The following is a 27,576-nucleotide window of genomic DNA, read 5'->3' as shown; positions in this document are numbered from 1 at the left end:
CTGCACACTGTTGTAAAAACAAAATTCATATTAGGTGGGGCACTTTTCTGGGTAAAGTTATAATTTAACTTTCTAATCTTCATCTTCTACCAGTTACTGATGGTGAAATCTGTCTGGTGGAGCCTTCTGCCATAAGAGACATCCATGCAGTTGTAAGTACTCTTGATACTCCACAGATTTTTCATAATGGGTTAGAGTAGAACACCAAAAGTGTTGAATTTTCATTACAGGAGGATGAAGACACCTTGTCAGCTGCCACAGAGAGAGAAGATACAGAGAGGCCTATTGAGGTTTGCACCTTAAATAACATTATCAGTTGATGATAGTGTTGTACCATAATAAAACTTGCACCTTCTTTTTTTCTAACAGAGCAATGCTGCAAATTACAATGAGGAAGAGGGTCCCTCCACCTCCACAGCATTGACCCATGACTTACAATGAAACTAAGTAGACCTGGCTTTGTGAAATTCAATGTCATTTTTTGTGTTCCTATAGCTCCCTATGAAACAGCTGTACAAGGTCTACTTACAGAAACAAATTGAAAAATGTAATTTAGAAATTGACCACAAGGTTGCAGATGCAAAATATAAAAATATAAATAAAACTGCTAGAACATCAGTTAAAGGTGGGTGAGGTACCCACAGGTGGATGCTTTAACTTGTTTGAACAACATACAAATATGAACTACTGTACTGCATTTGTCCTTGCAGGAAATAAAGACTTCATAAAAAGAAAGACATATTGTCTTTATTTGACACTGGGGAGGTGATGGATCAATCAGAAATTATGGTAGCGTATTGTGTCTGACTGCTCTTCCATCTCATGCGTCAGCGGGTTTTTTATTTTTTATTCTATCTTTATTTAACTAGGCAAGTCAGTTAAGAACAAATTCTTATTTTCAATGATGGCCAAGGAACAGTGGGTGCCTTCAGGGGCAGAACGACAGATTTTTACCTTGTCAGCTCGGGGATTCGACCTTGCAACCTTCCGGTTACAAGTCCAACGCCTAACCACTAGGCGGTGGTCAAGATCATTATCAGGATCGTTCACTGGTTGAGTAGGACATTGATCTCCTCTAATTGTGGCAATGTTGTGGAGAATCACACATGCCACAATAATGTCACATGCCCTTTCTGGGGTGATCCTGAGCCTATGAAGGCACTGGAATCGGGTCTTGAGCATCCCAATGGTCATCTCTACCCTGGCTCGTGTCCTGCAGTGAGCCAAGTTATAAAGTTGCTGCGAGGCGGGCTCAGGATCAGGGTAAGAGGTCAACAAATAGGGCTGGCAGGAGTACCCTCTGTCACAGAGCAGGTAACCATCGAACTCCCTATGATAATACGAGGACACAGTTGACATTTTCAGTTGCAAAAGGAGGAAACAATTGGAAATAGCTAATATATATATATATATATATATATATATATATATATATCAACACAGGCAAATCTAGCCCTCAGTGTATACTCACAAATGTGCGAGTCATGCACAGACCGAGGCCACTTTGCTTCCACGTGGCTGATGTGGGCTGCATCACATATGATCTTCAGTGCAGAACAGTAATTAGCTGCAGTAGCTGTATTCTGATGTAACTTTCATTTGGAATGCCAAAGGCTACTATTTAGGCCTACCTGCACATTAATGCTGTGGAAAGACTTCCTATTCACATATTCTCCTTCATTTACTGAAGGAGCTGTGATAGGAATATAAATGCCATCTATGCAGCCAATCACACCTGGAAATCCTAAAATATATCAAATTAACTGATTGGTGCTTCAAGTCTCAAAGCTTCATACGTAATTAATTATTGATTAGACTGATACCTGCAATTCTGTGGAATTCTTCTTTGAGTCTTGTGGGTCTGTGACTTGGGAACACCACAAAAGTGTACAGTAAACATTTCAGTGTAAGAGTCACATTTCTGACAGCCCGACAGACTGTTGCCTTGGAAATATGCTCAGTGTCACCGAGGTTATATAGAAAACTCCCGTTGGCAAAAAAACTTAGTGCAACACAAAGAATTTGTTCCGAACTGAGACCATGACCACGATATGTCATATGAACGATATGAGGCCTGAGAAAATTGTTCAGATGAATGATCAATCGTGCAGAAAAACGGAAACGCTCAAACAGATAAGCATCAGGGAATGATAAAACATCCAAGCAGGATCTGATCACTCTCTCCCGACTGAGATTTCTGCTGAGTATTTGTGCTCCTATATAAACTGACTCTTCAAGAAAAGGACATGCCATGTCTGAGTAGATGACACCTTCTTCGGTAGATGACACCTCCTGTCTGACACCTCCTTCAGTCTGAAGGCTTCAGCTAAAGAGGAGGAGAAACAGGGTTAGTTGAAGAAAACCTGCCAGTGAGCAGGTTAGCTTCACAGAGTATGTTGCCATAGTAACTGACTCAGAGTCAAGCTGAACTGGCTTTGTGAAACCGAAAACCCAAAGTTTCCTTAAACTCTGAGTCAACTCTAAACCCGCTTTCTGAAACATGGCCCAGGACGACCTCCTTGCACCTTTTTATCTGCAAATCAAAGCACAGTCCATTACGCAACTCAACTTGACAGAATAGCTGTCTCGAAAAATCTGATTGTGAACCAGAACTACATAGCAGATAGAAAAAGTATGTGGGGTACGTACGAATGTCCCATAAGTGAATGATCCACCTTGCTACCAGGAACAAGTATTCTTCCTTTTCAGAAGTAAACAATAACATACTTATTAGATGAGAGATGGTCATCATTATTTACCAAAAATTTCAGTTGCTCACATACAATGTTAAAGAGTTGTCTGATGATCCATGATGGGATTACTAGGTGTGTGTGTAATTTAAAACGTTCACTTACACTAGATTTGGCTTTGACATGAACATGATTCTCCACATCATTGCTGGACTTCGTGTGGGGAGTCCCAGCCTTTCTCATCTCCTACTCACTAAAAAAAGAGGAAGCGATTCAGATAGATTTTGCCTGCTGTATTTTCCTAGCAACACATGCCAATGATATTAGTTACATTCCTGGCAGATAAAGTGCATTTTATTCCAAGTGAGGCCAAGCAGGAATGTCGCTGGGGTCTGTGTTGTAGCTAGCATCTTGCTAACTAACATTAACTAACATTAGCTAACTACATAGCAGGGGCGGATCCAGGAGCATGGATTTTGTGGGGACAGTAGAGTGGAAAATGGCTACAGAGACAAGCGGGAACAACAGGAACACTCCCCATGAGTGTGGGGGATTTACTGCCGCTACCTAAGCTGCAAGGAGAAAGTCTTCTGTTTTTAGCTGTGAGGAAAAAGAGGAAGAAGGCATCGAAGAGAATGAGGAAAGCAGAGGTTGAATTTGATGAAGATTACAGAAGAAAGGGAGATGGGGTGAAGAAGACTGGTGTCAAGTACAGAGTGAGCAGTATGCCAAGTTGAGTGCTGGAGGTGAAATGGAAGTGAGTGATGGCAAGATAAGTGAAGTGGAAGGTGTGGTGAATAGGTCAGAGCCCAAACCTGGCATCAATGAACATGATAAAGTAGAATCTGGTCTAGTAGGAGTGAGATTTTTGGAGAAAGTGGATCCTTGCCTTTTGGCGGATCCATTTGTGGTTTCAGGCTTGATGGAAAAGGAGTTGAGTCAGTGAAAGTAACACGTAGCGGGTTTGTGATATTTGTGTGTGTTTCTTCCAACCAGAGGGGAGCAGGTGCTCCTTGTCACGCAACTCAGGACAAGATCGGTTTAATGCTTTGCTCTTAGGAACAGGGCACCATTGAAAGGAGTGATTATTGGGGTAGCAGTAAATGTGAAGGTGGACCAGCTGAATGGGAAGATTCCCGGTGTTTGTGATGCTCGGTTGGTGCAACGTAGGCAGGGTGGCGCGTGCGGTGAGACAGAAGAGTTGTTGTCTGTTGTTTTGATGTTGATTCTTTGACTGACAAAGTGATGTTTAGATATTTCAGTTATCCAATAGGAGTTTTTGTGCCAAATCCATTACATTGTTACAGGTGTCAAGCTTATGGGCATGTGGCAGCAGTGTGTATGAGGGAAGTTCCTAGGTGTGAGAAGTGTGCAGAAAAGTATGAGACAAAGGAATGTGTAGTATTGGGGAAATTAGTGGTATGTGCTAATTGTATGGGTGGACATGGTGCTGGAGATCGGAAGTGTCCGGTGTGAGAGAAGCAGTTTGAGGTGGCCAGAGTCAGAGTAGTGCAGAAGGTGTTGTATGCTGAGGCATTAGTGGATCTGTGCCAGCACAGAGGGATACGCCAACAAGTGGTATATGCATCAGTAATGTTGGCTTCTTAGCGTTCATAGAAATTGAACGTAAATCACAGACAATAGATGTTGTGGTGTCAGCTGCAGATAAGTACTTGGGTATACGAGATTTGACTTCAGAAGAGTTACAGGGTGTGTTGACTGGTGGTGTCCTGTCCTCCCAGGCCGTTGGCATGGTGCAGGAGCAGATAGGGTCAAAGTAGTGGAATGGGGTAGTGGGTTTTTATTGAGTGTAGGGTTCGTTGGAAGGGTGTTTTTTTATACTATAGTCCAGTTAGGGGCGGTAATGCAACATATTGGATGCCAACCACCATTAAACCCCACCGCAGAATAATAGACATATTTACTGTTAAAGTTTTCCATCCATTCAATAGATGCAACAATGTGACTGTAATTTTTGAAGACATTTCTGATTAAGTTGATTGTACTAGTGATCAGCAAATCCTTGACGGGAAGCAATGCACTTTTGTACGCAAAATAGAAATGGTTCAAATCAAGGCAATCTAAATCAGTAGGCAGGAAAATCCCTTCAATGACAAAATTTTGGCCTTGGTCTATGAATTTCATGGGTCTACAAAGCCTTCTATTCTAAGGATGTAACTGTGAGACAAGGAATTAGATGTGCATTGTTTTACAAACATACACCAGGTGGCATGTGTTTTTTACAGGCTATCAGTACCAGCTTCAAAGCATCACCATGTAATTGGAATGAGACTATATGCTGAAATATCTGTAATAGTAGCTATAGTTTATGTTCAAGTTTTATTGTCAGTGAAATGCTTAACTCGCAAGCTCTACCGAACAGTCCAGAAATCAACATCAACATAGTATATATATATAAATATATATATATATATATTACAGTACCAGTCAAAGTTTGGACACACCGACTCATTCAAGGGTTTTTGAAATTGTTACAATTTTCTACATTGTAGAATAATAGTGAAGACATCAAAGCTATGAAATAGCACATATGGAATCATGTAGTAACCAAAAAGTGTTAAACAAATTAAAATAGATTTTATATTTGAGATTCTTCAAAGTAGCCACCCTTTGCCTTGATGACAGCTTTGCACACTCTTGGCATTCTCTCAACCAGCTTCATGTGGTAGTCACCAGGAATGCATTTCAATTACCAGGTGCACCTTGTTAAAAGTTCATTTGTGGAATTTCTTTTCTTCTTAATGCGTTTGAGCCAATCTGTTGTGTTGTGACATGGTAGGGGTGGTATACAGAAGATATACCTATTTGGTAAAAGACCAAGTCCATATTATGACAAGAACAGCTCAAATAAGCAAAAAGAAATGACAGTTCATCATTACTTTAAGACATGAAGGTCAGTCAATCCGGCAAATGTCAAGAACTTTGAAAGTTTCTTCAAGTGCAATCGCAAAAACCATCAAGCACTATGATGAAACTGGTTCTCGCGAGGACCGCCACAGGAATGGAAGACCTAGAGTTACCTCTGCTGTAGAGGATAAGTTCATTAGAGTTAACTGCACCTCAGATTGCAGCCCAAATAAATGCTTCACAGAGTTCTAGTAACAGACACATCTCAACATCAACTATTCAGAGAATACTTAGTGAATCAGGCCTTCATTGTCGAATTGCTGCAAAGAACCACTGCTAAAGGACACCAATAAAAAGAAGAAACTTGCTTGGGGTAAGAAACACTATCAATGGACATTAGACAGGTGGAGATCTGTGCTTTGGTCTGATGAGTCCAAATGTAAGATTTTTGGTTCTCACTGCTGTGTCTTTGTGAGATGCAGAGTAGGTGAACGGATGATCTCCGCATGCATGGTTCACACCATGAAGCATGGAGGAGGAAGTGTGATGATGTGGGGATGCTTTGCTGGTGACACTATCTGTGATTTATTAAGAATTCAAGGCACACTTAACCAGCATGACTATCTCAGCATTCTGCAGCGATACGCCATCCCATATGGTTTGCGGTTGGTGGGACTATCATTTGTTTTTCAACAGGACAATGACCCAACACACCTCCAGTCTGTGTAAGGGCTATTTGACCAAGATGGAAAGTGATGGAGTGCTGCATCAGATGACCTGGCCTCCACAATCACCTGACCTCAAATTATAGTCCTAATTGAGATGGTTTGGGATGAGTTGGACTGCAGAGTGAAGGAAAAGCATCCAACAAGTGCTCAGCATATGTGGGAACTCCTTCAAGACTGTAGTAAAAGCATTCCAGGTGAAGCTGGTTCAGAGAATGCCAAGAGTGTGCAAAGCTGTCATTAAGGTAAAGGCTGGCTACTTTGAAGCATCTCAAATATAATATATATTTTGGTTTGTTTAACACTTTTATCGATACTAATTGAGTGTTTGTAAACTTCTGACCCACTGGGAATGTGATGAAATAAATCATTCTCTCTACTATTATTCTGACATTTCACATTCTTAAAATAAAGTAGTGATCCTACCTGACCTAAGACAGGGCATTTTTACTAGGATTAAATGTCAGGAATTGTGAAAAACTGAGTTTAAATGTATTTGGCTAAGGTGTATGTACACTTCTGACTTCAACTGTATATACACTGCTCAAAAAAATAAAGGGAACACTTAAACAACACATCCTAGATCTGAATGAAATAAATAATCTTATTAAATACTTTTTTCTTTACATAGTTGAATGTGCTGACAACAAAATCACACAAAAATAATCAATGGAAATCCAATTTATCAACCCATGGAGGTCTGGATTTGGAGTCACACTCAAAATGAAAGTGGAAAACCACACTACAGGCTGATCCAACTTTGATGTAATGTCCTTAAAACAAGTCAAAATTAGGCTCAGTAGTGTGTGTGGCCTCCATGTGCCTGTATGACCTCCCTACAACGCCTGGGCATGCTCCTGATGAGGTGGGGGATGGTCTCCTGAGGGATCTCCTCACAGACCTGGACTAAAGCATCCGCCAACTCCTGGACAGTCTGTGGTGCAACGTGGCGTTGGTGGATGGAGCGAGACATGATGTCCCAGATGTGCTCAATTGGATTCAGGTCTGGGGAACGGGCGGGCCAGTCCATAGCATCAATGTCTTCCTCTTGCAGGAACTGCTGACACACTCCAGCCACATGAGGTCTAGCATTGTCTTGCATTAGGAGGAACCCAGCGCTAACCGCACCAGCATATGGTCTCACAAGGAGTCTGAGGATCTCATCTCGGTACCTAATGGCAGTCAGGCTTTAGGAATTTGCCAATCTTGGTGTTCTCTGGCAAATGCCAAACGTCCTGCACGGTGTTGGGCTGTAAGCACAACCCCCACCTATGGACGTCGGGCCCTCATACCACCCTCATGGAGTCTGTTTCTGACCGTTTGAGCAGACACATGCACATTTGTGGTCTGCTGGAGGTCATTTTGCAGGGCTCTGGCAGTGCTCCTCCTGCTCCTCCTTGCACAAAGGCGGAGGTAGCGGTCCTGCTGCTGGATTGTTGCCCTCCTATGGCCTCCTCCACGTCTCCTGATGTACTGGCCTGTCTCCTGGTAGCGCCTCCATGCTCTGGACACTACGCTGACAGACACAGCAAACCTTCTTGCCACAGCTCGCATTGATGTGCCATCCTGGATGAGCTGCACTACCTGAGCCACTTGTGTGGGTTGTAGACTCCGTCTCATGCTACTACTAGAGTGAAAGCACCGCCAGCATTCAAAAGTGACCAAAACATCAGCCAGGAAGCATAGGAACTGAGAAGTGGTCTGTGGTCACCACCTGCTGAACCACTCCTTTATTGGGGGTGTCTTGCTTATTGCCTATAATTTCCACCTGTTCTCTATTCCATTTGCACAACAGCATGTGAAATTTATTGTCAATCAGTGTTGCTTCCTAAGTGGACAGTTTGATTTCACAGAAGTGTGATTGACTTGTAGTTACATTGTGTTGTTTAAGTGTTCCCTTTATTTTTTTGAGCAGTGTATATATATATATATATACACACACACACACACACACACACACACACACACACACACACACACACACACACACACACTGATTGTATAGAAAATTAGGAAGGCCTTCCTAATATTAAGTTGCACCACCTTTTGCCGTCAGTATAGCCTCAATTTGCCAAGGAATGGACTCTACAAGGTGTCGAAAGCATTTCACAGGGATGCTGGACCACGTGGATGCCACTGCTTCCCACAGTTGTGTCAAGTTGGCTGGATATGCTTTGGGTGGTGGATCATTCTTGATTCACACTGTAAACTGTTGAGCATGAAAAACCCAGCAGCGTTTCAGTTTTTGACACACTCAAACCAGTGTGCCTGCCATACCTTGTTCAAAGGGACTTAAATCTTTTGTCTTGCCCATTCACCCTCTGAGTGTCACACATACACAATCCATTTCTCAAGGATTAAATATCCATCTTTAACCTGTCTCCTCCCCTTCACCTACACTGATTGAAGTGGATTTAACAGGTTACATAAATAAGGGATCATAGCTTTCACCTGGATTCAACTGGTCAGTCTGTCATGGAAAGAGCAGGTGTTTCTAATGTTTTGTACAATCAGTGTATATATAAATAAAACACGAGAAATAAGAAGCGAGAGGAATCTATATATAGGGTTAATGTGATATATGATTTAAATGTTCACTCGTGTTAATATTCACCCATGTTCATCCAAGTCTCTCCTCCAGGGACCTCAGTCTATTCAGAATCTATTTCAGCATCATGTGACCTCACTGTGGAAATAATGAAAGTTCTAAATAAATAAATGAAGGTTCATGGTGGTTTCCATTACCCACTAGAGGGTGTTGAAATCGAGGAAACCAGGTGTCCTGCATTCCAGCAGAGTCAAACAAACACAAAGATTGCATCTCCCAAATAGCCTAAATGCATACATTTTTGCATTACCATTTTTAACATAAATTACACAGTATATTGCATGGGTAATTTGTTATTTGGAAAGGGGAAGTGTATTTTAAAGGGACAAGGAAACAGGTCTGATTCTGATATGCATAGGCCTACAGTATATCAACTTTTGTCTGTCCTTACCAACACTTATGACTGCCATAGTAGTTGTTTTTGTGTGTGCGTTTTATTGTTTTTACAGAATCATTGGTCATTCCTGCAATTAAAAAAAAAACTATTATCATTATTTTACCAGGTAAGTTGACTGAGAACACATTCTCATTTACAGCAACAACCTGGGGAATAGTTTCAGGGGAGAGGGATGAATGAGCCAATTGTAAGCTGGGGATGATTAGGTGGCTGTGATGGTATGAGGGCCAGATTGGGAATTTAGCCAGTACACCGGGGTTACCACCCCTACTCTTACAATAAGTGCAATGGGATCTTTAATGACCTCAGAGAGTCAGGACACCCATTTAACGTCCCATCCGAAAGACAGCACCCTACACAGAGCAGTGTCCCCAATCACTGCACTATTGGGATATTTTTAGACCAGATGAAAGAGTGCCTCCTACTGGCCCTCCAACAGCATCAGGTCTCCCATCCAGGAACTGACCAGGACCAACCCTGCTTAGCTTCAGAAGCAAGCCAGCAGTGGGATGCTGGGTGGTATGCTGCTGGTGAAATGTATTGATAGGGAGTCAATGCTGAGACCAATGTCTCTTTTCCAGATGAGCCCTGTTTTGCATAACATTACACATCAAAATGCAATATACACATTAAATTACACATCCATACACATTAAAATACACTTTATTATACAAAACAATATACGAAAGCAAAACACAATCATAAAAAACAGCCACACTAAACATTCTTCCTCAATTGGAAATTAAAATGAAACAAATAACTTAGAAGGCATTTTTCAAGGAACCATAATGCAGAAATTATACATAAAAACACAAAAAATAAATCAGTAGGTTCGCAGAAATTCTGTAAATCCTTCTTTGTGGTATTTTCCATCTTGGTCAGTGAAGAGAACAAATGCAATTTGTATAAAGCATCCTAGGCCTATACCTGTAATCCAGAGAAGGCTGGTGGGAGGAGCTATAGGAGAAGATATCGGAGGACGGGCTCATTATAATGGCTGGAATGGAATAAATGGAATGGTACCAAACACATCAAACACATGGAAACAACATGTTTGATTCCATTCCATCTATTCCATTCCATCCATTAAAATGAGCCTGTCCTCCTATAGCTCCTCAGACCAGCCGCCTCTGGTAAAATCAGCAGATATTATACATTCACATAAAAACTCCTGATTGTTTTCATCCAATTTGTTGCACCAGTGAGCCTTTGCGAGAATGTGGGAATTGGCAGGCATTAGCAAGAACCAGTGGGTGCAAATCTATTAACATTCAGACTGTGTTGCAGTGATGAGACCAAACCAGCTGCAGTCTCAAGAGGTATGGACCATGACACCTCTTCTATTTCCAAACCAAGAGAGGAAGATACAATCTCAATGTGGCCCAATGTTATACTTTTTGCTCTGTCCTATGTGGTTGCCTCACAAAGTCTACAAAACAATATCTCATGCTAATATTAGTCCTAATGCCATGCATGAACTCATTTGCATTATGGTTTTCGGAGGGGTCTTGGGTGGCAATGTTTCCTGCATTCAAATACAGCCTTTCCCTTTCTAGAATGTGGGGAGGCCCAAGTTGATCTGTCACGGTTCTGTGCCAGATGACACTTCAGAGAAGCTTGAATGGAGGGGAAGTTGAGGATCAACAGGAATTGAAAATAGGGAAATATGCTGCTGGGGACATCTATTCATGTGTAGACTGAATAGTGAATAGCATACACTAGGCTAATAATCTACTGTCAATTTAACAGTTGCCTGTGCTGAAGATGTCTAAATCGGTCCACTAATACAGGACTAGTAAAGGCCCAGTGCACTACTTTAGTATAAAAATAACACATTAAATGTATTTGAATGTTTACCAGCATTTGTAACTTGAGTCTGATAATTATCTGTACAAAACGGTTAATCTGATAATACTTGTGGAATAAAAATACTTGCTTGATATATCTTGTCCAGTCTCTTGAAATACCTTGCAAATGCAACTTATTTCTATGTGAAAACTGAAAAAGTGTATTCATTCATTTTTAGTAGACACTCTTATCCAAGCAACTTACTAGTGAGTGCATACATTTTCATACTGGTCCCCCATGGGAATCAAACCCACAACCCTAGTATTGTAAGTGCCATGCTTTACCAACTGAGCCACATCATCACATCACATTGCCATAAACCACTAGACGTCTCAATGTACTCAATTACTGTATTGTGCATAGTTTTTCTTAGTGGTGATAGAAAGTCTAATGGTACAAATCTAGATGACCAGGCTATGTAAGATCCAGTAATGTATATTTACATTAAGTGGTTTGTAAGGATGGTAAATTAATACTGCACAAAAAGTGTTTGTTTTCCATGTTATTTGATCAAGAAAAATATCTAATTTGATGTGGATGTTTTCTGTCTTTTCCCATAACTTTGAACCGTTTGATGTAAATGTTTGAGGACATGGTTTTGTTATTTTTGGATTCCATTAGAATTACAATTGCAGAGAAAGGGACAGGGCTTAAAATTCCAACTATTGAATCCTGCAAGATACTGTTCTTAATTATAGAATTATTGTACCTTTTTGCCAAAGCAGATATGCTTAAAAAGGTTTTGCCCGAGCTACAGACATCTATATCGGTCCGCTAATACAAGTAATACAAGCGTGATGTATTGCTGTCTCCACCTTCTTGCCCTTTGTGCTGTTGTCTGTGCCCAATAATGTTTGTACCATGTGTTGTGCTGCTGCCATGTTGTGTTTCTACCATGTTGTTGTCATGTTGTGTTGCTACCATGCTGTGTTTTCATGTGTTGCTGCCTTGGTATGTTGTTGTCTTAGGTCTCTCTTTATGTAGTGCTGTGTTGTCTCTCTTGTTGTGATGCATGTTTTGTTCTATTTAAAAAAAATATATATATATATATATATTTTTTTTATCACAGGCCCAGTCCCCGCAGGAGGCCTTTTGCCTTTTGGTAGGCCGTCATTGTAAATTAAAATGTTTTCTTAACTGGCTTGCCTAGTTCAATAAAGGTTAAATAACACATTTTAAAAAGTAAAGGCCCAGTGTACTACTTTTTTTTAGCAAATAATATTTTAAAAATTTAACATTTGTTTTATAATTGGGATTTCTTCACGGGTGCTGCAGTTCCAGCAGCTATGCCCCTATGTCTAGAAATGTTGACTAGAACCACAAGTTGCATTCTGAATCAAAGCCCATTTGAAAACTATACATTTGTACAAAGGTCCACCATCAAGGTCTTCCTATGGTCCTCCTATGTTGTCCACATGATTGGATGCAGGCTAAGAACCTGTTTTTACCTCCACTCATTATCAGTGGGGATTTTCAAGCAATTAGATAAGCCTCGGCCAACTAATAATAAAATCCACTGTGTCGTTTCAGATAGACATCTATTTCATATAGACAGCTATAGTGATTGTTTTCTTCTTCTCAGAAACCCACAATGTTTTTTTTTGTCGCGCCGGGGTGGAGCACTCGCTCGAGGCGACAGTGACGTGCAGATAGACTGGGAGCGCGCAGACCCGCCCTCTATCCGCCATTTTTTTGGTCTCGGACTCAATCAGGTTGGAGGTGTGGAGCCGAGTATAAACAAGGGAAATAAAAATACTAGTGAGACCTTATTATTGGAAAAAAGCAGAGGACAGAAATATACTCAAGTAGTTCTACTGTTTTGGGACTCTACATGCATGCATGGGATCCGAGACACTCTTGTGATTTCATTTTGTGTGGAGACGTGTTGCAGGCCGCCATTTTTGTTACTGCCTCAAAAGTCTGTCGGGACTCAAGAAAAGAATTGAACATATATATTTCGTGCCTTACAGTTCGACCAAGAAGATACAAAGTAACAATTTGGGCTCGGGCGCACAGCAATTTGCAACATTGTATCGACATGGAGACTCGTTTAATCAAGTAGTGAGGCGACCTTTTCCGTTCTCATTTACTGACAGGGACTGGAGATACATTATATTGTTTCATGAGATAGAGATGTATGTTTGCTTTTTCGGAAGACGGAACTTAAAGAGGAACCTTGATTGATCATTGTTGCAGTCAGGCATTCTGTATATGTATAGCTTCTACTTTTAGACATTGAGAACTGGCATTTGTCATTGACAAACGAATAACCGTTACGCTTCAGAGTTGTCTCAAGCTATTCGCAGCCTGTCTCTGAAACGTTTGTATTGCATTTAACTAACTGAAGCCTGCAGCCTTCGACTTGAAAATCAATTTGAGCGCTTTAGGGCGGCTGATTACCCTTCCCTGGATCTTCACAATCACGTTGTCAAAATCGTTATCCAGCTTATTTAGTTAACTTTGTGTTTTTGTTTATTTATTGTTTTAAACTAATATTTGTTATTTCTATTTTGTTTATAGAAGTTAATTTTGATCAAATATGTCATCTGCACGGTTCGATCCATCGGACCGGTCCAGTTGGTATTTTGGGCCGGTGTCGAGACAGGAGGCGCAGAATAGATTACAAGGACAGAGGCATGGCATGTTTTTGGTTCGGGATTCCTCGACCTGCCCTGGCGACTATGTGCTGTCAGTATCTGAAAATTCCAAAGTTTCCCACTATATCATCAACTCCTTGCCAAGCATGAGGTTCAAAATCGGCGATCAAGAATTCGAGCACCTCCCAGCACTTTTGGAGTTCTATAAAATCCACTACCTGGATACGACTACACTGATAGAACCTGCCCCCAGGTAAGGAACTGCCAGAGGCTGCTCCTGCGGCCACATTAAAAGCGCTTATTTAGGCCTCACTTTTTCAAGATCTTTAAAATTCCAATGATTTGACACTACCTGCTATGTGATGGACCTCTCAGAAACTGAGTCTGAGGGTTGTATACCATGTCAATCATAAACATTACCAGTCTTCTACTTATTGAGTAGTGACTGCATGTAATGACAGGTTTAACAATGACTTGCATAGTTCTTGTCCGGCTAGGGCTACTGTCTTCCACCAGTTTGAGTTATTTATATGTTTCATTTCATTTGAGGAGAGGAATGCATATACTTTGATCTAGTCCAGCGTTTCCCAAACTCTGTCCTGCGGACCCCAAGGGGTGCATCGTTTAGTTTTTTTGCCCTAGCACTACACAACTGACTCAAATAATCAAAGTTTGATCATGAGTTAATTATTTGAATCAACTGTGTAGTGCTAAGGCAAAAAACTGAAATACTGATCTAGTCAGATGATGATTTCAGTATTTCAGCAGTAAAACTTGTGTTCATATTATATTGAAAAAGTCGTGTGATAATCAATACTGAACAAAAATACACTTCATGACAAAGTATGTGGACACCTGCTTCTAGTCGAACATCTTATTTCAAAATCATTGGCATTAATATGAAGTTGGTCCCCCTTTGCTGCTATAACAGCCTCCATTCTTCTGGGAAGGCTTTCCACTAGATGTTGGAATATTGCTGCAGGGACTTGCTTCCATTCAGCCACAAGCATAAGTGAGGTCGGGCACTGATGTTGGGCAATTAGGCCTGTCTCGTAGTCAGCATTCCAATTCATCCCAAAGGTGTTCGATGGGGTTGAGGTCAATGCGCTGTCCAGGCCAGTCAAGTTCTTACACACCGATCTCAACAAACCATTTGTGCATTTGGGCAATGTCATGCTGAAACAGGAAAGCGCCTTCCACAAAGTTGAAAGCACAGAATCGTCTAGAATGTAATTGTATGCTGTAATGTTAAGATTTTCCTTCACTGGAACTAAGGGGCCTAGCCCAAACCATGAAAACAGCCCCCAGACCATTATTCCCCCTCCACCAAACTTTAAAGTTGGCACTATGCATTCGGGCAGGTACGGTTCTGCTGGCATCCGCCAAACCCAGATTTGTCTGTCTGTGAAACGTGAGTCATCACTCCAGAGAACGTGTTTCCACTGCTCCAGAGTCCAATGGTGGCGATCTTTACACCACTCCAGTCGTCGCTTGGCGGCTACTCGGCCATGGAAACCCATTTCATGAAGCTCCAGACGAACAGTTCTTGTGCTGACGTTGCTTCCAGGGGCAGTTTGGAACTCTGTAGTGAGTGTTGCAACCGAGGACAGAAGAATTTTATACGCTACGTGCTTCAGCACTCGGTGGTCCTGTTCTGTGAGCTTGTGTGGCCTACCACTTTGTGTCTGAGCCATTGTTGATCCTAGATATTCCACTTTACAATAACAGCACTTATATCCCTGGGGCAGCTCTAGCAGTTGACCGGGGCAGCTCTAGCAGGGCAGAAATTTTGCGAACTGACTTGTTCGAAAGGTGGTATCCTATGGTGGTGCCAGGTTGAAAGTCACTGAGCTTTTCAGTAAGGTCATTCTACTAACAATGTTTGTCTATGGAGATTGCCTGGCTGTGTGCTCGATTTTTATTTACCTGTCCACAACTGGTGTGGCTGAAATAGCCAAATCCACTAATTTGAAGGGGTGTCCACAAACATTTTTGTATGTATATGTGTGTGTATATATATATATATACACACATATGTCTGTGTGTATATATATATATATGTGTGTGTGTATATATATATATATATATATAGTATATATATATATACATATATATATATATATATATATATATATATACATATATGTATATATATATATATATATATATATATACATATACATATGTCTGTGTGTATATGTATATATATATATATATATATATATACATATACATATACATATGTCTGTGTATATGTATATATACATATATATATATATATATACATATACATATGTCTGTGTATATGTATATATATGTACATATGTCTGTGTATATGTATATATATGTACATATGTCTGTGTATATATATGTACATATGTCTGTGTATATATATATATATATATATATATGTCTGTATGTATATATATATATATATATATATATGTATGTGTGTGTGTATAAATGCAACAAGAAACAATTTCAAAGATTTTACTGAGTTAGTTTGTATAAGGAAATCAGTCAATTTAAATAAATTAGGCCCTAACCTGTGGACTGGAAAAACGGATATGCATCTGTTGGTCACAAATACCTTAAAAAAAAGTTAGGGGCGTGGATCAGAAAACCAGTTAGTATCTGGTGTGACCACCATTTTCCTCATGTAGTGCGACACATCTCCTTCGCATCAGGCTGTTGATTGTGGCCTCTGGAATGTTGTCCCACTCCTCTTCAATGGCTGTGCAAAGTTGCTGCATATTGGTGGGAACTGGAACATGCTGTCGTACACGTCGATCCAGCATCCCAAACATGCTCAATGGGTGACATGTCTGGTGAGTATGCAGGCCATGGAAGAACTGTGAAATGTTCAGCTTCCAGGAATTGTGAACAGATCCTTGCGATATGGGGCAGTGTATTATCATGCTAAAACATGAGATGATGGCACGACAATGGGCCTCAGGATCTCGTCACGGTATCTCTGTTCATTCAAATTGCCATCAATAAAATGCAATTGTGTTCATTGTCCGTAGTTTATGCCTGCCCATACCATAACACCACCGCCACCATGGGGCACTGTGTTCACAACGTTGACATCAGCAAACCGCTTGCCCTCACGACACCATACACTTGGTCTGCGGTTGTGACACCGGTTGGACGTGCTGCCAAATCCTCTAAAACAACTTTGTAGGCGGCTTATGGTAGAGAAAGGAACATTCAATTCTCTGGCAACAGTTCTGGTGGACATTCCTGCAGTCAGCATATCATTTGCATGCTCTTTCAACTTGAGACATCTGTGGCATTGTGTTGTGTGCACATTTTAGTGGCCTTTTATTGTCCCCAGCACAAGGTGCACCTGTGTAATGAGCATGCTGTTTAATTGACTTCTTGATATGCCACACCTGTCAGGTGGATGGATTATCTTGGCAAAAGAGAGATTCTCACTAACAGGGATGTAAACAAATTTGTGCACAACATTTTAGAGATTAGCTTTTTGTGCATATGGAACATTTCTGGGATTTTTTTTATTCCAGCTCATGAAACATGGGACCAACACTTTACATGTTGCATTTATATTTTAATTCACTGTACATGTTAATCTGTTTTTTATGCTCCCCCTCCTCCGGCCCTTTTCCTCCCTAGGTACCCAAACACAGCTATAGGCACCAGCCCCATTCAGACGATGGGCGGCCCAGAAGACAACCTGGAGTATGTGCGGACTCTGTACGACTTCACGGGCAGCGATGCTGAGGACCTGCCCTTTAAGAAGGGGGAGATCCTGATCATCCTGGAGAAGCCTGAAGAGCAGTGGTGGAGTGCCAAGAGCAAGGAGGGCCGCATGGGCATGATCCCTGTGCCCTATGTGGAGAAGCTGGTGCGACCCTCCCCTCAACCTGGCCAGCCTCTTCACGGCTCCCGCAACTCCAACAGCTATGGCATCCCCGAGCCGGCCCACGCTTACGCTCAGCCTCAGACCCCCTCGCCCCTTCCCCCTGGCACCCCCGGAGCGGTCATCACCCCCCTGCCCTCCATGCAGAACGGGCCAGTCATGGCTAAGGCCATCCAGAAACGAGTGCCCTGTGCCTATGACAAGACGGCCCTGGCTCTAGAGGTAGGAGTCCCTCACTTTCTGTCCCAGCATGGCTTTGTGAAGGAGGCCTCGATGCCTAAATGCTCCCAGTTGTCCTCTATGCTCGTAGTTTACTAGATTGTGTACATTTCATTAGATTTAATGAGCTGGTAATGTGAAAGTTGTGTTGTAGTTTGTCAGGAACTTAAGCCTGCAGCCACAGTACCCATTAGCTACACTAGGCCCAATAATGGACTAAAGGAGCCCAACGTTACTCCTTATAGTCCAAGGACCTTACATGTTCTGTTTGAAGGCGATTTGCTATGGATACCAAAACAACCAAATACTCCATCTAAACGTGAATCAATTCTTAATTGTGGTACGGTTCTAGAAACATAAATCCCTCTGCTTTCATATCACATCAAAATAGTTTAACAAATGTCAAATACACACTAACTGTACACTGTTTTAACCCATTTTAACTCAGTTGCAGCCAACAGTATTTTTCAGTGACAACTCGTTTAAGGCGTCCATCTTCCGTTTACACACAGGTGTTCTTAGATGCAGATAGCTAATTAGCGCAGGTAGTCCACTCTGTCTCCTGTCTGTTTTACACAAACAAGCACTGTGACATGGAAATATGGAAACCCTAACCCTGTAAAGGTGTGTAGTAATTGAACGTTTTTTTCTGATATGAAAGATACATTCTTTATGTTTCCAAAACCGTACCGCAAGCGATGCGTGTTAATGTTTAAAGCAAGCAAGAAGATACTATTGTCAATAGGCGCTAAAGCAGTTAGGTTCTGAATGCGGTAAGTCTACACTGGCAGCCCAATTCTGATATTTATTCCACTAATTGGTCTTTTGGCGAATCGCATCACATCTTTTCACATCAAATCTTTTTCAGAGCTGATCTGATTGGTCAAAAGACCAATTACATAAAAAAAGATAAGAATTGGGCTGCCTGTGTAAACGCAGCCATTGTGCCAAAATATTATGGATCAAGTCATTTAAAGACAGTTGAGGTGACGACAGAATATGCTTGCTGCATCAGAACTGTCTTGCAGCTTTTGGTCTCCCAAGTGGCGCAGCGGTCTAAGGCACTGCATCTCAGTGCTAGTGGCGTCACTACAGACCCTGGTTTGATTCCAGGCTGAATCGCAACCGGCCGTGATTGGGAGTCCCATAGGGCGGCACACAATTGGCCCAGCGGGGTCTGGGTTTGGTCAGGGTAGGCCGTCATTGTAAATAAGAATTTGTTCTTAACTGACTTGCCTAGTTAAATAAAGGTTAAATAAATAGCTAGTCTTTTTCCTCCTCCTCGCCTTCTCCTGGCCAGTGGTATCAGTTGATTTTTCGAGAGGAAGTACAAAAGTAGTCAGCTTTCTGTGGAGTAGAAATGCTGAGTAATCAGTGGCGGCAGGTGTCTCAGCTCTCTGGACTCATCTCTATTTGTTAAGCTCAGCCTCCAGGGGCTCCCGCTGTCCCAAAGATAGCCTCCCATGGGGTGCCTGTCCTTCAGGGGTTAAGGCTGCTGACGTGCCAAGTGGGTATCAAACAACACTACAAGACCTTCACCTTTGGTCAGTGGTTTAAGCATTGAAGTAAATTCAGGCTTTATTCTCTGTAGACCTCTCGCTCTGACAGAGGGTAGTATCGAAAACCCGACCCTAGGCAACACAGTCACTAGGGTCTGGTTTCAATGATGGACTCTTTTGGCATTGGGGCAGGGATTGTCAACTGGTAGCCCGCAAGCCAAATTCGTCCCGTGGGCAATTTTTATTTGGGCTCCCAAAGGTTTTTTTATATTTAGATTTTTGGACAAGACTGTCAAATCATTAGGAATTCATCTCAAAGTATTTCCACTCATAAGTAAATAGACATATGTCATTGTGTACCAATTTAATCAAGGTTTGCAATGATTGTTTTTCGCAAATACCGTATCTGTTTGGGATTCTTGAGTACAAATGATATATACTTATGTTCTGTCCCACCGACCATCCTCTCAAGAAAAAAAATGGCCCGTAGCTGAGTCTAGTTGATGGCCGCTGGCATGGAGGAGCCACGTCACTGCCTACTTCACTACTTTGTCTGTTTTGAATAAAATACAAAATGGTAGGTAACAAGCTGGAGATCACGGAGGTTATTTTTAATGAGTGCATTTTGCAAGTGGCTAGTTTGCATCAACTACCTTAACTAAACCCACTGCAAGGTTTTGCCAGCAAACTTTGGTTTTGAATCGTGACATTCTTGCATGTCTGCTTCAATCTTTTTCCCTTATCAACGTAGGCAGTGACGTAATTCCTCTATGCCAAAAGAGTCCATCATTGAAACCAGTCACTGTGTTGCCGAGGGTCGGAATTTCGAGACTAGAGAGCGGGTGCAAGAGAGAGAAATCCTGAGATTGATTAATGAATAGAGGGGACGTGTTTTGTGCATCAGATCAGTTTGTTCTCATCATGTATCCACCAGAGCAGACGGCAGCTTAGCGCTTCACATTTCCATCTGTCAGAAAGAAAGTCTGGGGTTGTGTGAATAGCACCACCTCTTTCACAAACTAGAGCAAGGCTGACTAATGCCTTGGATTACCAGCATACCCCAGAACACAGCCACATTTTTGTCAGTTAATATTACTGTAGCCTTCACCACCTTGGTTTAAGTCAAATCTGACTTAATCATGGAAACTGGGGGGCTTCAGAGTACTAGACCCCTACACTATTGTAAACCCTCTCTCATTTAAGCCTTGTTCACATTGGCAGTTTGAAATGACCAACAAAAAATGCATATCTGATTGGAATTTATTTTAGCTCCAGTCTGAACAGCCAAAAAGCACATTGATTCAGATATTTTAAGCCACATTTCAAACCACCTTTTGTAGGTGGTTTGAAATTAGATACAAATGTGATTCCTGGCCATGTGACTTATCTGACTGGTCAAATCTGATTTATTTGCCCGCAAGTGGTTTTAGACTGTTATTTGGCATATGTTGTTGCTTGCTAGCTACTCAGCTACCATATGTTCTAGTCAGAACTGAGTAGCTTATTAATTGTTAGCAAATTAGTGAATGTGCTAGAATGCTAAATGGCTAGCTAGTTGACTGCTGTGGTTAGCCAAAAATGACTTGTTTTGAAAGTTGGATCAAATCAAATAATTTTATCCTTTGATGCTTTAAGTGTTCTTACACTATGATTTTGAACATTCAAAGCAACTGGGGAAACGTCCATGGCAGGCATTGTCACCTTAGTTTGCTTTCTGAGTGATGGGAAGCACAGGCACCACCACCACCATCAGCTTACACCACTGCGCACACACCTGTCATTACTATGACAACTAGCATAGCAATGTCAGCAAATAACTGCTGTCAGAACGCACACAAATCCTAGTTGGTTACTTGTAACTTGCTGTTTGGACAGTCAGTATTCCAAAACGGATTTGAAAAACAAAGCCGATTTGAGAATTAAGGCCTGCAGTGTGAACAAGGCTTCAGTTAGAGATTCTAGTCAATGGGGCATCTGTGTTTCTACAGCAGGCTTCTGGTGGGTAAAAGTCTGTTAGGGACTTCCCCATGCTGTTGCTGAAAAGTTACTCCCACTCTTCATACACCCACTCCTCAAGCCTGACTAAGCTTTGAGAAGAAGTAGCCCTCTAGATCTTCTGTAGTCATGTGCTCCTTCATGGTCATTCACCTACTCACTTAAAAGCTTTGTAGACATGGATATGTAGGCCACCTATTAGTCTAGCAGAAACTTGCCTTTAACCAAGGCTAATAGCACTACTAGCAATATATCTCTGACACGTTTTCATGGAGTTGCTGGCACTCTATCGAAAGTTGTTCTTAGGAGGTCTGATTTATATGAACTGTCTAGTGTCCCAGAAGTACTTTGACCTTTTGACCCACAAAGACTAGAGAGTTCAGTGGCTGATCCACTGCTTAAATCAGAGCCCTTTAGTGTCCTCTCTCCTCTGTGACCTGGAAACCAACAAGTGACCAAGGGGTGGAGGAGTGTGTTGATTCATTAGTAGGCAAACAAAGACGGTCCTCCCCTACTCGATAGCATTCATTTTGGCGAGGAAGCACAAGTGTATCCTACCGCGGAAGAGTTTTGATATCTGCAACACCCCCTTTGAATCAGCTGAATTAGAAAGCCATGCACACGTTTAAAAACAATTGAATGAATGAATGAAATTTAATTTTTGTGTCAAATCGCCAGTTGGCAACCCATCCCTTATGGGATTAATTGACACAAACAAACATTACAAAAATTCAGTGATTAGTTGTTCTTCTGGTGTTCTCTGCAGTGCGTCGATTAAAAAAAAATAATAATAATAATTTTATCAATACATATTAAATAGTAAATAAGGTTATCCAAACAATATTTATAAATACAGAAAATTAAACAGAAGGCAATTGAACCCAGTCTGGCACAAAGAAGATTGTGTGAGACAGGCCAACACACAATCTATATACAATGTGCTACTTATTGTTTTATCTACAAAATGTCTTGCACAACTAACTTAATTTGTTTTTATCACTTTACATTTATTTTGGGATACACCCCTGTAAACGTAATTTGCCTGATAACACGTGAGTGGAGGAGGGTCTCATTTCATACAAGCGCGTTTTCGTCCATGTTTCCTCTCCTCGATTACCTTTGACCTTTTTTCAAAGTAGGTGAGGGGACGCAGGAGGTGAGCAAATGTAATTGAGAAAAAAGGTGTCGAACAGTGTCAAACAATTATTATTATTTTTTAAGTTTAACAACAATTCTCAACAGAATTTTTTTCATATTTGCGTATGTTTATAGCTTTGACCCTATTTCGCATCTGAGGTTTTTGTGTTGTGCCTGCCATCGGTTGAGACATGACATGCTCTTGAATACAGGGTGGGTATAATTTCAATCATAGAAATACAATTAATAGAATGGACGTATCCCTTCATACCACTACAATTTAGCTGCTACACCATTGACATTTTTAATTGAAGTTAACTTCTAATTACTACCACAAATATGACCGCCGGTCCACCCACATTCGAATGTCAACTTAAATGATCATGTCTATTCTATTATTTATGTTTCTATGTTGTCAATAGTTTCCCTGTGGAGGATTGACAGTATAATTTAAAACAACATATTCCCATTCAAGTCAACATTCTCTGATGTGTGGGCTCCAACCTTCTTTGTAGTACTATTTGAGAGTTAAAATGTCTATTTTAGTACACAGACTAAACATGACCTTAACACAACCTTAAATGACGTAAAATAGGGTCTTAGCTACAACATACAATAATATGAAAAAAATCAGAGTTAAAGCGTTTTTAAATCATTGACATTAAGGTAAAAAAAAATGTTTTTCCAATTTGACAACCCTGTTTGTAAGCTTTTAAATTCTATCTAGCTCAACCGTTTTTATATTTTCCAGTAATGAAGACATGAACGTCTCATGGTATGGTGGGGTATGCAAAACTTTGAGCACATTTATCTCCTTACATTTTTTTGTCATTCAGGTCCAAAAGGTCATTTTCTGAGCACTTCTACAATGGGCAAATATGTATGGAAGGTTTTGTTCAAATTCAAAAGGGGTGCTGTCAAATAGTGATTCAAATGGAATCACTCTAATACTATCTCTGTCACTCAGAGTAGGTCATGGCCAACAGCAAAAACCTACAATTTAGCAGCAGGCTATTTTGGGATCATCTGTTTCAGGAAATGGACCCTCAGTCATTATACAAAATTTCATCTGAAAGGAGAAATATTTTTAATGAATTTTTTATTTAACTAGGCAAATCAGTTAAGAACAAATTATTATTTACAACAGCATACCAGGGAACAGTGGGTTAACTGCCTTGTTCGGGGGCAGAACGACAGATTTGTACCTTGTCAGCTCAGGGATTCGATCCAGCAACCTTTTGGTTACTGGCCCAACACTTTAACCACTAGGCTACCTGCCTCCCCCAATATACCCTGTGATATACCGCACCACCCAGCCCCTTCATAACCGAGACGGCTACTGAAATCTAGTTATTACCAGCCTAATGTTTGATTATTGAAAATATATGAACATTTGCAAGGACCGTTCACAAGATGTCCAGTTTAGAATATTGTATCACCACACAACAGGATAATTTCTTATATAAAGGAAGTGCAAGTAGCCTATACACACAGTGTACGAACACCTTCCTAATGTTGACCTGCACCCCTTGCACCCCCTGATTCCAACAGTTGTGTCAAGTTAGCTCAATGTCCTTTGGGTGTTGGACCATTCTTGATACACAAGGGAAACTATTGTGTGAAAAACCCAGCAGCTTTGCAGTTCTTGACACACTCAAACTGGTGGGCCTGGCACCTACTACCATACTCTGTTCAAATATACTTACATTTTTTGTCTTGCCCATTCACCCTCTGAATGCCACACATACACAATCCATGTCTCAATTGTCTCAAGGCTTAAAAATCATTCTTTAACCTTTCTCCTCCCCTTCATTATTGAAGTGGATTTAACAAGTGACATCAATAAGAGATCATAGCTTTCACCTCTATTCACCTGGTCAATCTGTCATGGAAAGCGCAGGTGTTCCTAATTTCTGTACACTCAGTCTACATTGGATTTTACCGAGAGGTTATTTCAGGACCCATTCACCCATCACTTTGTCATCCTTTCGAGGTAGTCCGATTAGTTATATTAAATGTTGAGTACATCAATGTTCTTTCACTCTGCGAGGTGAGGATTATGATTATGGATGGCAAGTCTATATGACTTCAATGTCCTTGAAGCCTCATTCTGATCCCTACTTTCTGCTACATCTAGAGCCTGCCCTCCACGTTCAGGTTTTAATCTTCCTCTTAACAATGGCAACTTCCCACATTTAATCCTGAGTGAATAGCATATGGTCTGTGCAGATAGGGGGTCACGCACAGTGTCGCAAAGCACCAAAGTTTTGGCTTTCTGCTCGACCTGTCACAACCACATTACAGTGTCAAATCCATGGAGGGTTGGCAAGATCAATGAGTCTCAGTCAGTACTTTGTGTGATGGAGGCTCTTAGCACTTATCTTAAATTGTCCCCCTAATTTGTCTTTGGAATTCAGGAAAACTTAACTCCAACCGTCCTTCATTTCTCCTCAGGTGGGTGATCTAGTCAAAGTGACGAGGATGAACATCAGCGGTCAGTGGGAGGGAGAGGTGAATGGCCGGAGGGTCTCTTCCCCTTCACCCATGTCAAAATAATGGACCCCCAGAATCCGGATGAGAGTGAATGACCTGGACCCCAACCAACCCTCCCTCCCCACAGTGACACTCAAACCTGCTGGCTGTCTCCACCCCGCCCGCCAGTGTCACCATGGTTATGTGCTTGCCTGCTTGGGGCTGTGCCACAACGGTCTCTGTTATCGTCACGCCAACCATTGTGCGGCTTTCTGACTGTTTACAGCTCTAGACTCAACTAAACTCCCCATCCCCTACCTGGTTACAGGCTCGTCAGTGTTTTTTGCCTTTGTCTTTTAATTTTCAGACCATCGGTTGGTTGTGTGTGTTGCCATGGCTCCCATGACGCCATGTCTTAGCTGGTCATTTTTTATTTGATCTTTGGTTACATTTGAATACTTAGGGATTTTTTGAGAGTTTGCTTGGACTGTGTTTTGTGTTGTGGATGGGAGGAGGTTAATGTGAAAAAGAAGAGAGGTGACTGAACATCACATGGACTGACTGAGGAGAGCAAAGTCATGAAGGGCTCCAAGTGGGGCCTGAGGATAGAACCAGACACTTAACTGTGTCTCTCTCCAAACAATCATTCACTGTTGTTACCTTAGCCACATACACACACACACACAGATTGACCATTACTTGTTGAGGGCGACGTGTGTGTGTGTGTGTGTGTGTGTGTGTGTGTGTGTGTGTGTGTGTGTGTGTGTGTGTGTGTGTGTGTGTGTGTGTGTGTGTGTGTGTGTGTGTGTGTGTGTGTGTGTGTGTGGATCAGTCTCTCTTGTCTGACACAAGCTGAGCTGACTTGGGCAGGAGGACAAGGGAGAGGTTGACAGGAGTTCAAGCCCACATGGATTCTGCCTTGTGGAATAGCCCATAGCCTCAGTGACACAGACCTAGTTGACAGTTTCGTTATTTATGTTTTCCCCAGACTACATGTGAAATGGCCATATGTGAAGACATATTTTGTTTAATTTGTGCCATAAATTCAGGAGTGCTGAGCGAGGCATTTGTCGTAGTATAAGTGCATGACTGTGACCAGGCTATAGCCAATGTTGTAAGAGGACTTATAAATGCTGTTGAGGGGTAAGGGCTTTTCTATGAGACGGATGCCTCATGCATCCAATGATATGGGTCACAGGAGGTGGGCAAAGGTTGCAGCCAGCCAATGACAACCCATCAATGCCTTTCACTGAAAAATGCAACTTTAGTACAAGCAATCCTTCCCTGTTTCCTCCCCAGGTTCCCTAAGGTGGTGATTGGTTACACCCCTGACTCTCATCTCTAGCCAGTGTTGACTGTCAAGCACAGGACCTGAGAAGAAAACTTGGTTGTCTTTGGTTATGTCTGACTGACATTGTGATGCCAGAGCTGTCCTGCTCTCTGGTCTTAGTGTGAGTGTGCTGATAAAGTGCTTCATTAGATCTCTGCTGTAAAGAAGACTTACCCTTCCTGTTGTCTCTTCCCTAGAGCTTGCCCATCAATCCCCCTGAGCTTTTTCATTGGGTAGAGTAATACCATTGTACAACTATCAATCATGTCCTGACTGTAGTGTTTTTTTGTTAGCCAACTGTTGAATTGAGCATTTAATATTTGTTTTAATAACCTTGTAAACAATTAGACTGAAGGTGACTTTTTAAAGGGAAAAAAATGCCTGCTGGTGGCCTCTGTGCATGACCTCTTGGCCTCTCCCAGGTCAAATGCTGCTTTGTCTCATTGACAATTTCCTCATTAAAATATGAATTAGACTTGTTTTTATGGCATCTGTGGAATCAATCCATTCAAATGTAGTTTGGTTTTCCTTGTGCAACCTCCATATTAAACCCTCTGATTAAGCAATACACCAATTTTAATTTACGTTTTAGTTGGGTAAACATATTTTTATCAACGTGCTTTGTAAAGGCATTAACAGTATTACTGTTTTTTCCCTCATGTTTTAGAGTGCCTCCGTGTTGTCTTAATTCAAAATAAAAAATTGTGCCTTTTTATTTTCTTATACCATTTACATGTCTTAATATTTCCCATGGTTAACACCTGTCCTGGTATGGCCCTTTATGTACAGAACAAGTAAATAAAATGTATGTCTACTTCTTTAAGTTGCTCTGACCTCTTTTACTATGAGGGTAATGAGTGTCCCAAATACGTCTCTTCTGCTCAGAACAGACAGGGGGGAAATGTGTTCGGTAAAGGGGAGCAGGTGGATGGATGTTTTGCAGCAGAACTGACTGTATCTGGAGCAGGGGACATTTGCACTCCATCTCGGCTTCATTTCTATCAGTTCCAGTTTTGATTGGGGCTGTGCCCAGGAGAAAGGAAGCAATTAATGAATGTTAATGAAGAGCTAATAAAAGAAAGCTTGCACACGCAGCGCTGACCTAGAGAGAGAGAGAAACTTTTCAAGGGCAAGGTTTAGTCTAAATCTCTTTTCACATGAGGTATTCCTCTGTTTTATTGGGGTAAAGTCTTTTTTTGACATGTGACTGGTTTCAGGAAACTAGGCATATATTTAATACGCACATGCAGGTCTACTACATAAAATGTAACCATCTTAAGGTTTCAGTTGAATAGGGTACACTTTGGG

General features: G+C 41.4%; 2 protein-coding genes and 1 long non-coding RNA gene across 5 annotated transcripts; 2 read left to right on the top strand and 1 right to left on the bottom strand.

The window, feature by feature from the left end:
- The first annotated feature begins 65 nt into the window (after positions 1-65).
- Positions 66-642, top strand: LOC106566429 (uncharacterized). Its single transcript, XR_006771098.1, has 3 exons — positions 66-152; positions 231-290; positions 370-642. It is a non-coding gene; the product is annotated as an uncharacterized lncRNA (long non-coding RNA).
- A 661-nt stretch (positions 643-1,303) lies between these two features.
- LOC123744810 (putative nuclease HARBI1) lies at positions 1,304-2,253 on the bottom strand. Its single transcript, XM_045725005.1, has 3 exons — positions 1,824-2,253; positions 1,632-1,744; positions 1,304-1,330 (listed from the first exon to the last, which is right to left on the bottom strand). Exons 1-3 carry the CDS (start codon positions 2,251-2,253, stop codon positions 1,304-1,306), a joined length of 570 nt encoding a protein of 189 aa, XP_045580961.1.
- A 10,551-nt stretch (positions 2,254-12,804) lies between these two features.
- On the top strand, positions 12,805-27,091 carry LOC106566436 (crk-like protein). 3 transcript variants are annotated; one of them, XM_014134491.2, is made up of 4 exons: positions 12,805-13,197; positions 13,657-13,986; positions 17,370-17,838; positions 24,921-27,091. In XM_014134491.2, exons 2-4 carry the CDS (start codon positions 13,676-13,678, stop codon positions 25,020-25,022), a joined length of 882 nt encoding a protein of 293 aa, XP_013989966.2. In that variant the 5' UTR covers positions 12,805-13,197; positions 13,657-13,675; the 3' UTR covers positions 25,023-27,091. The 3 variants fall into 3 exon arrangements, with proteins under 3 accessions (XP_013989966.2, XP_013989956.2, XP_013989947.2); XM_014134481.2 differs by having other exon boundaries at positions 12,805-13,271; XM_014134472.2 differs by having other exon boundaries at positions 12,805-13,986.
- The last annotated feature ends 485 nt before the right edge of the window (positions 27,092-27,576 follow it).

The sequence above is a fragment of the Salmo salar genome, chromosome ssa09, assembly GCF_905237065.1.
Source record: "Salmo salar chromosome ssa09, Ssal_v3.1, whole genome shotgun sequence".
Classification (NCBI taxonomy): Eukaryota; Metazoa; Chordata; class Actinopteri; order Salmoniformes; family Salmonidae; genus Salmo; species Salmo salar.
Note: the sequence above shows the minus strand (reverse complement) of the source record. Positions and strands in the feature narration are given on the sequence as shown.

Coding starts and splice junctions, on each gene's coding strand:
- LOC123744810 (XM_045725005.1), bottom strand. CDS start 2,253: ATGGCATGTCCTTTTCTTGAAGAGTCAGTTTATATAGGAGCACAAATA. Junction 1,745..1,823: donor AGAATTCCACAGAATTGCAG/GTATCAGTCTAA, acceptor GATATATTTTAG/GATTTCCAGGTGTGATTGGC. Junction 1,331..1,631: donor TCCACAGCATTAATGTGCAG/GTAGGCCTAAAT, acceptor GTATTATCATAG/GGAGTTCGATGGTTACCTGC.
- LOC106566436 (XM_014134491.2), top strand. CDS start 13,676: ATGTCATCTGCACGGTTCGATCCATCGGACCGGTCCAGTTGGTATTTT. Junction 13,987..17,369: donor CTGATAGAACCTGCCCCCAG/GTAAGGAACTGC, acceptor TTTCCTCCCTAG/GTACCCAAACACAGCTATAG. Junction 17,839..24,920: donor AGACGGCCCTGGCTCTAGAG/GTAGGAGTCCCT, acceptor ATTTCTCCTCAG/GTGGGTGATCTAGTCAAAGT.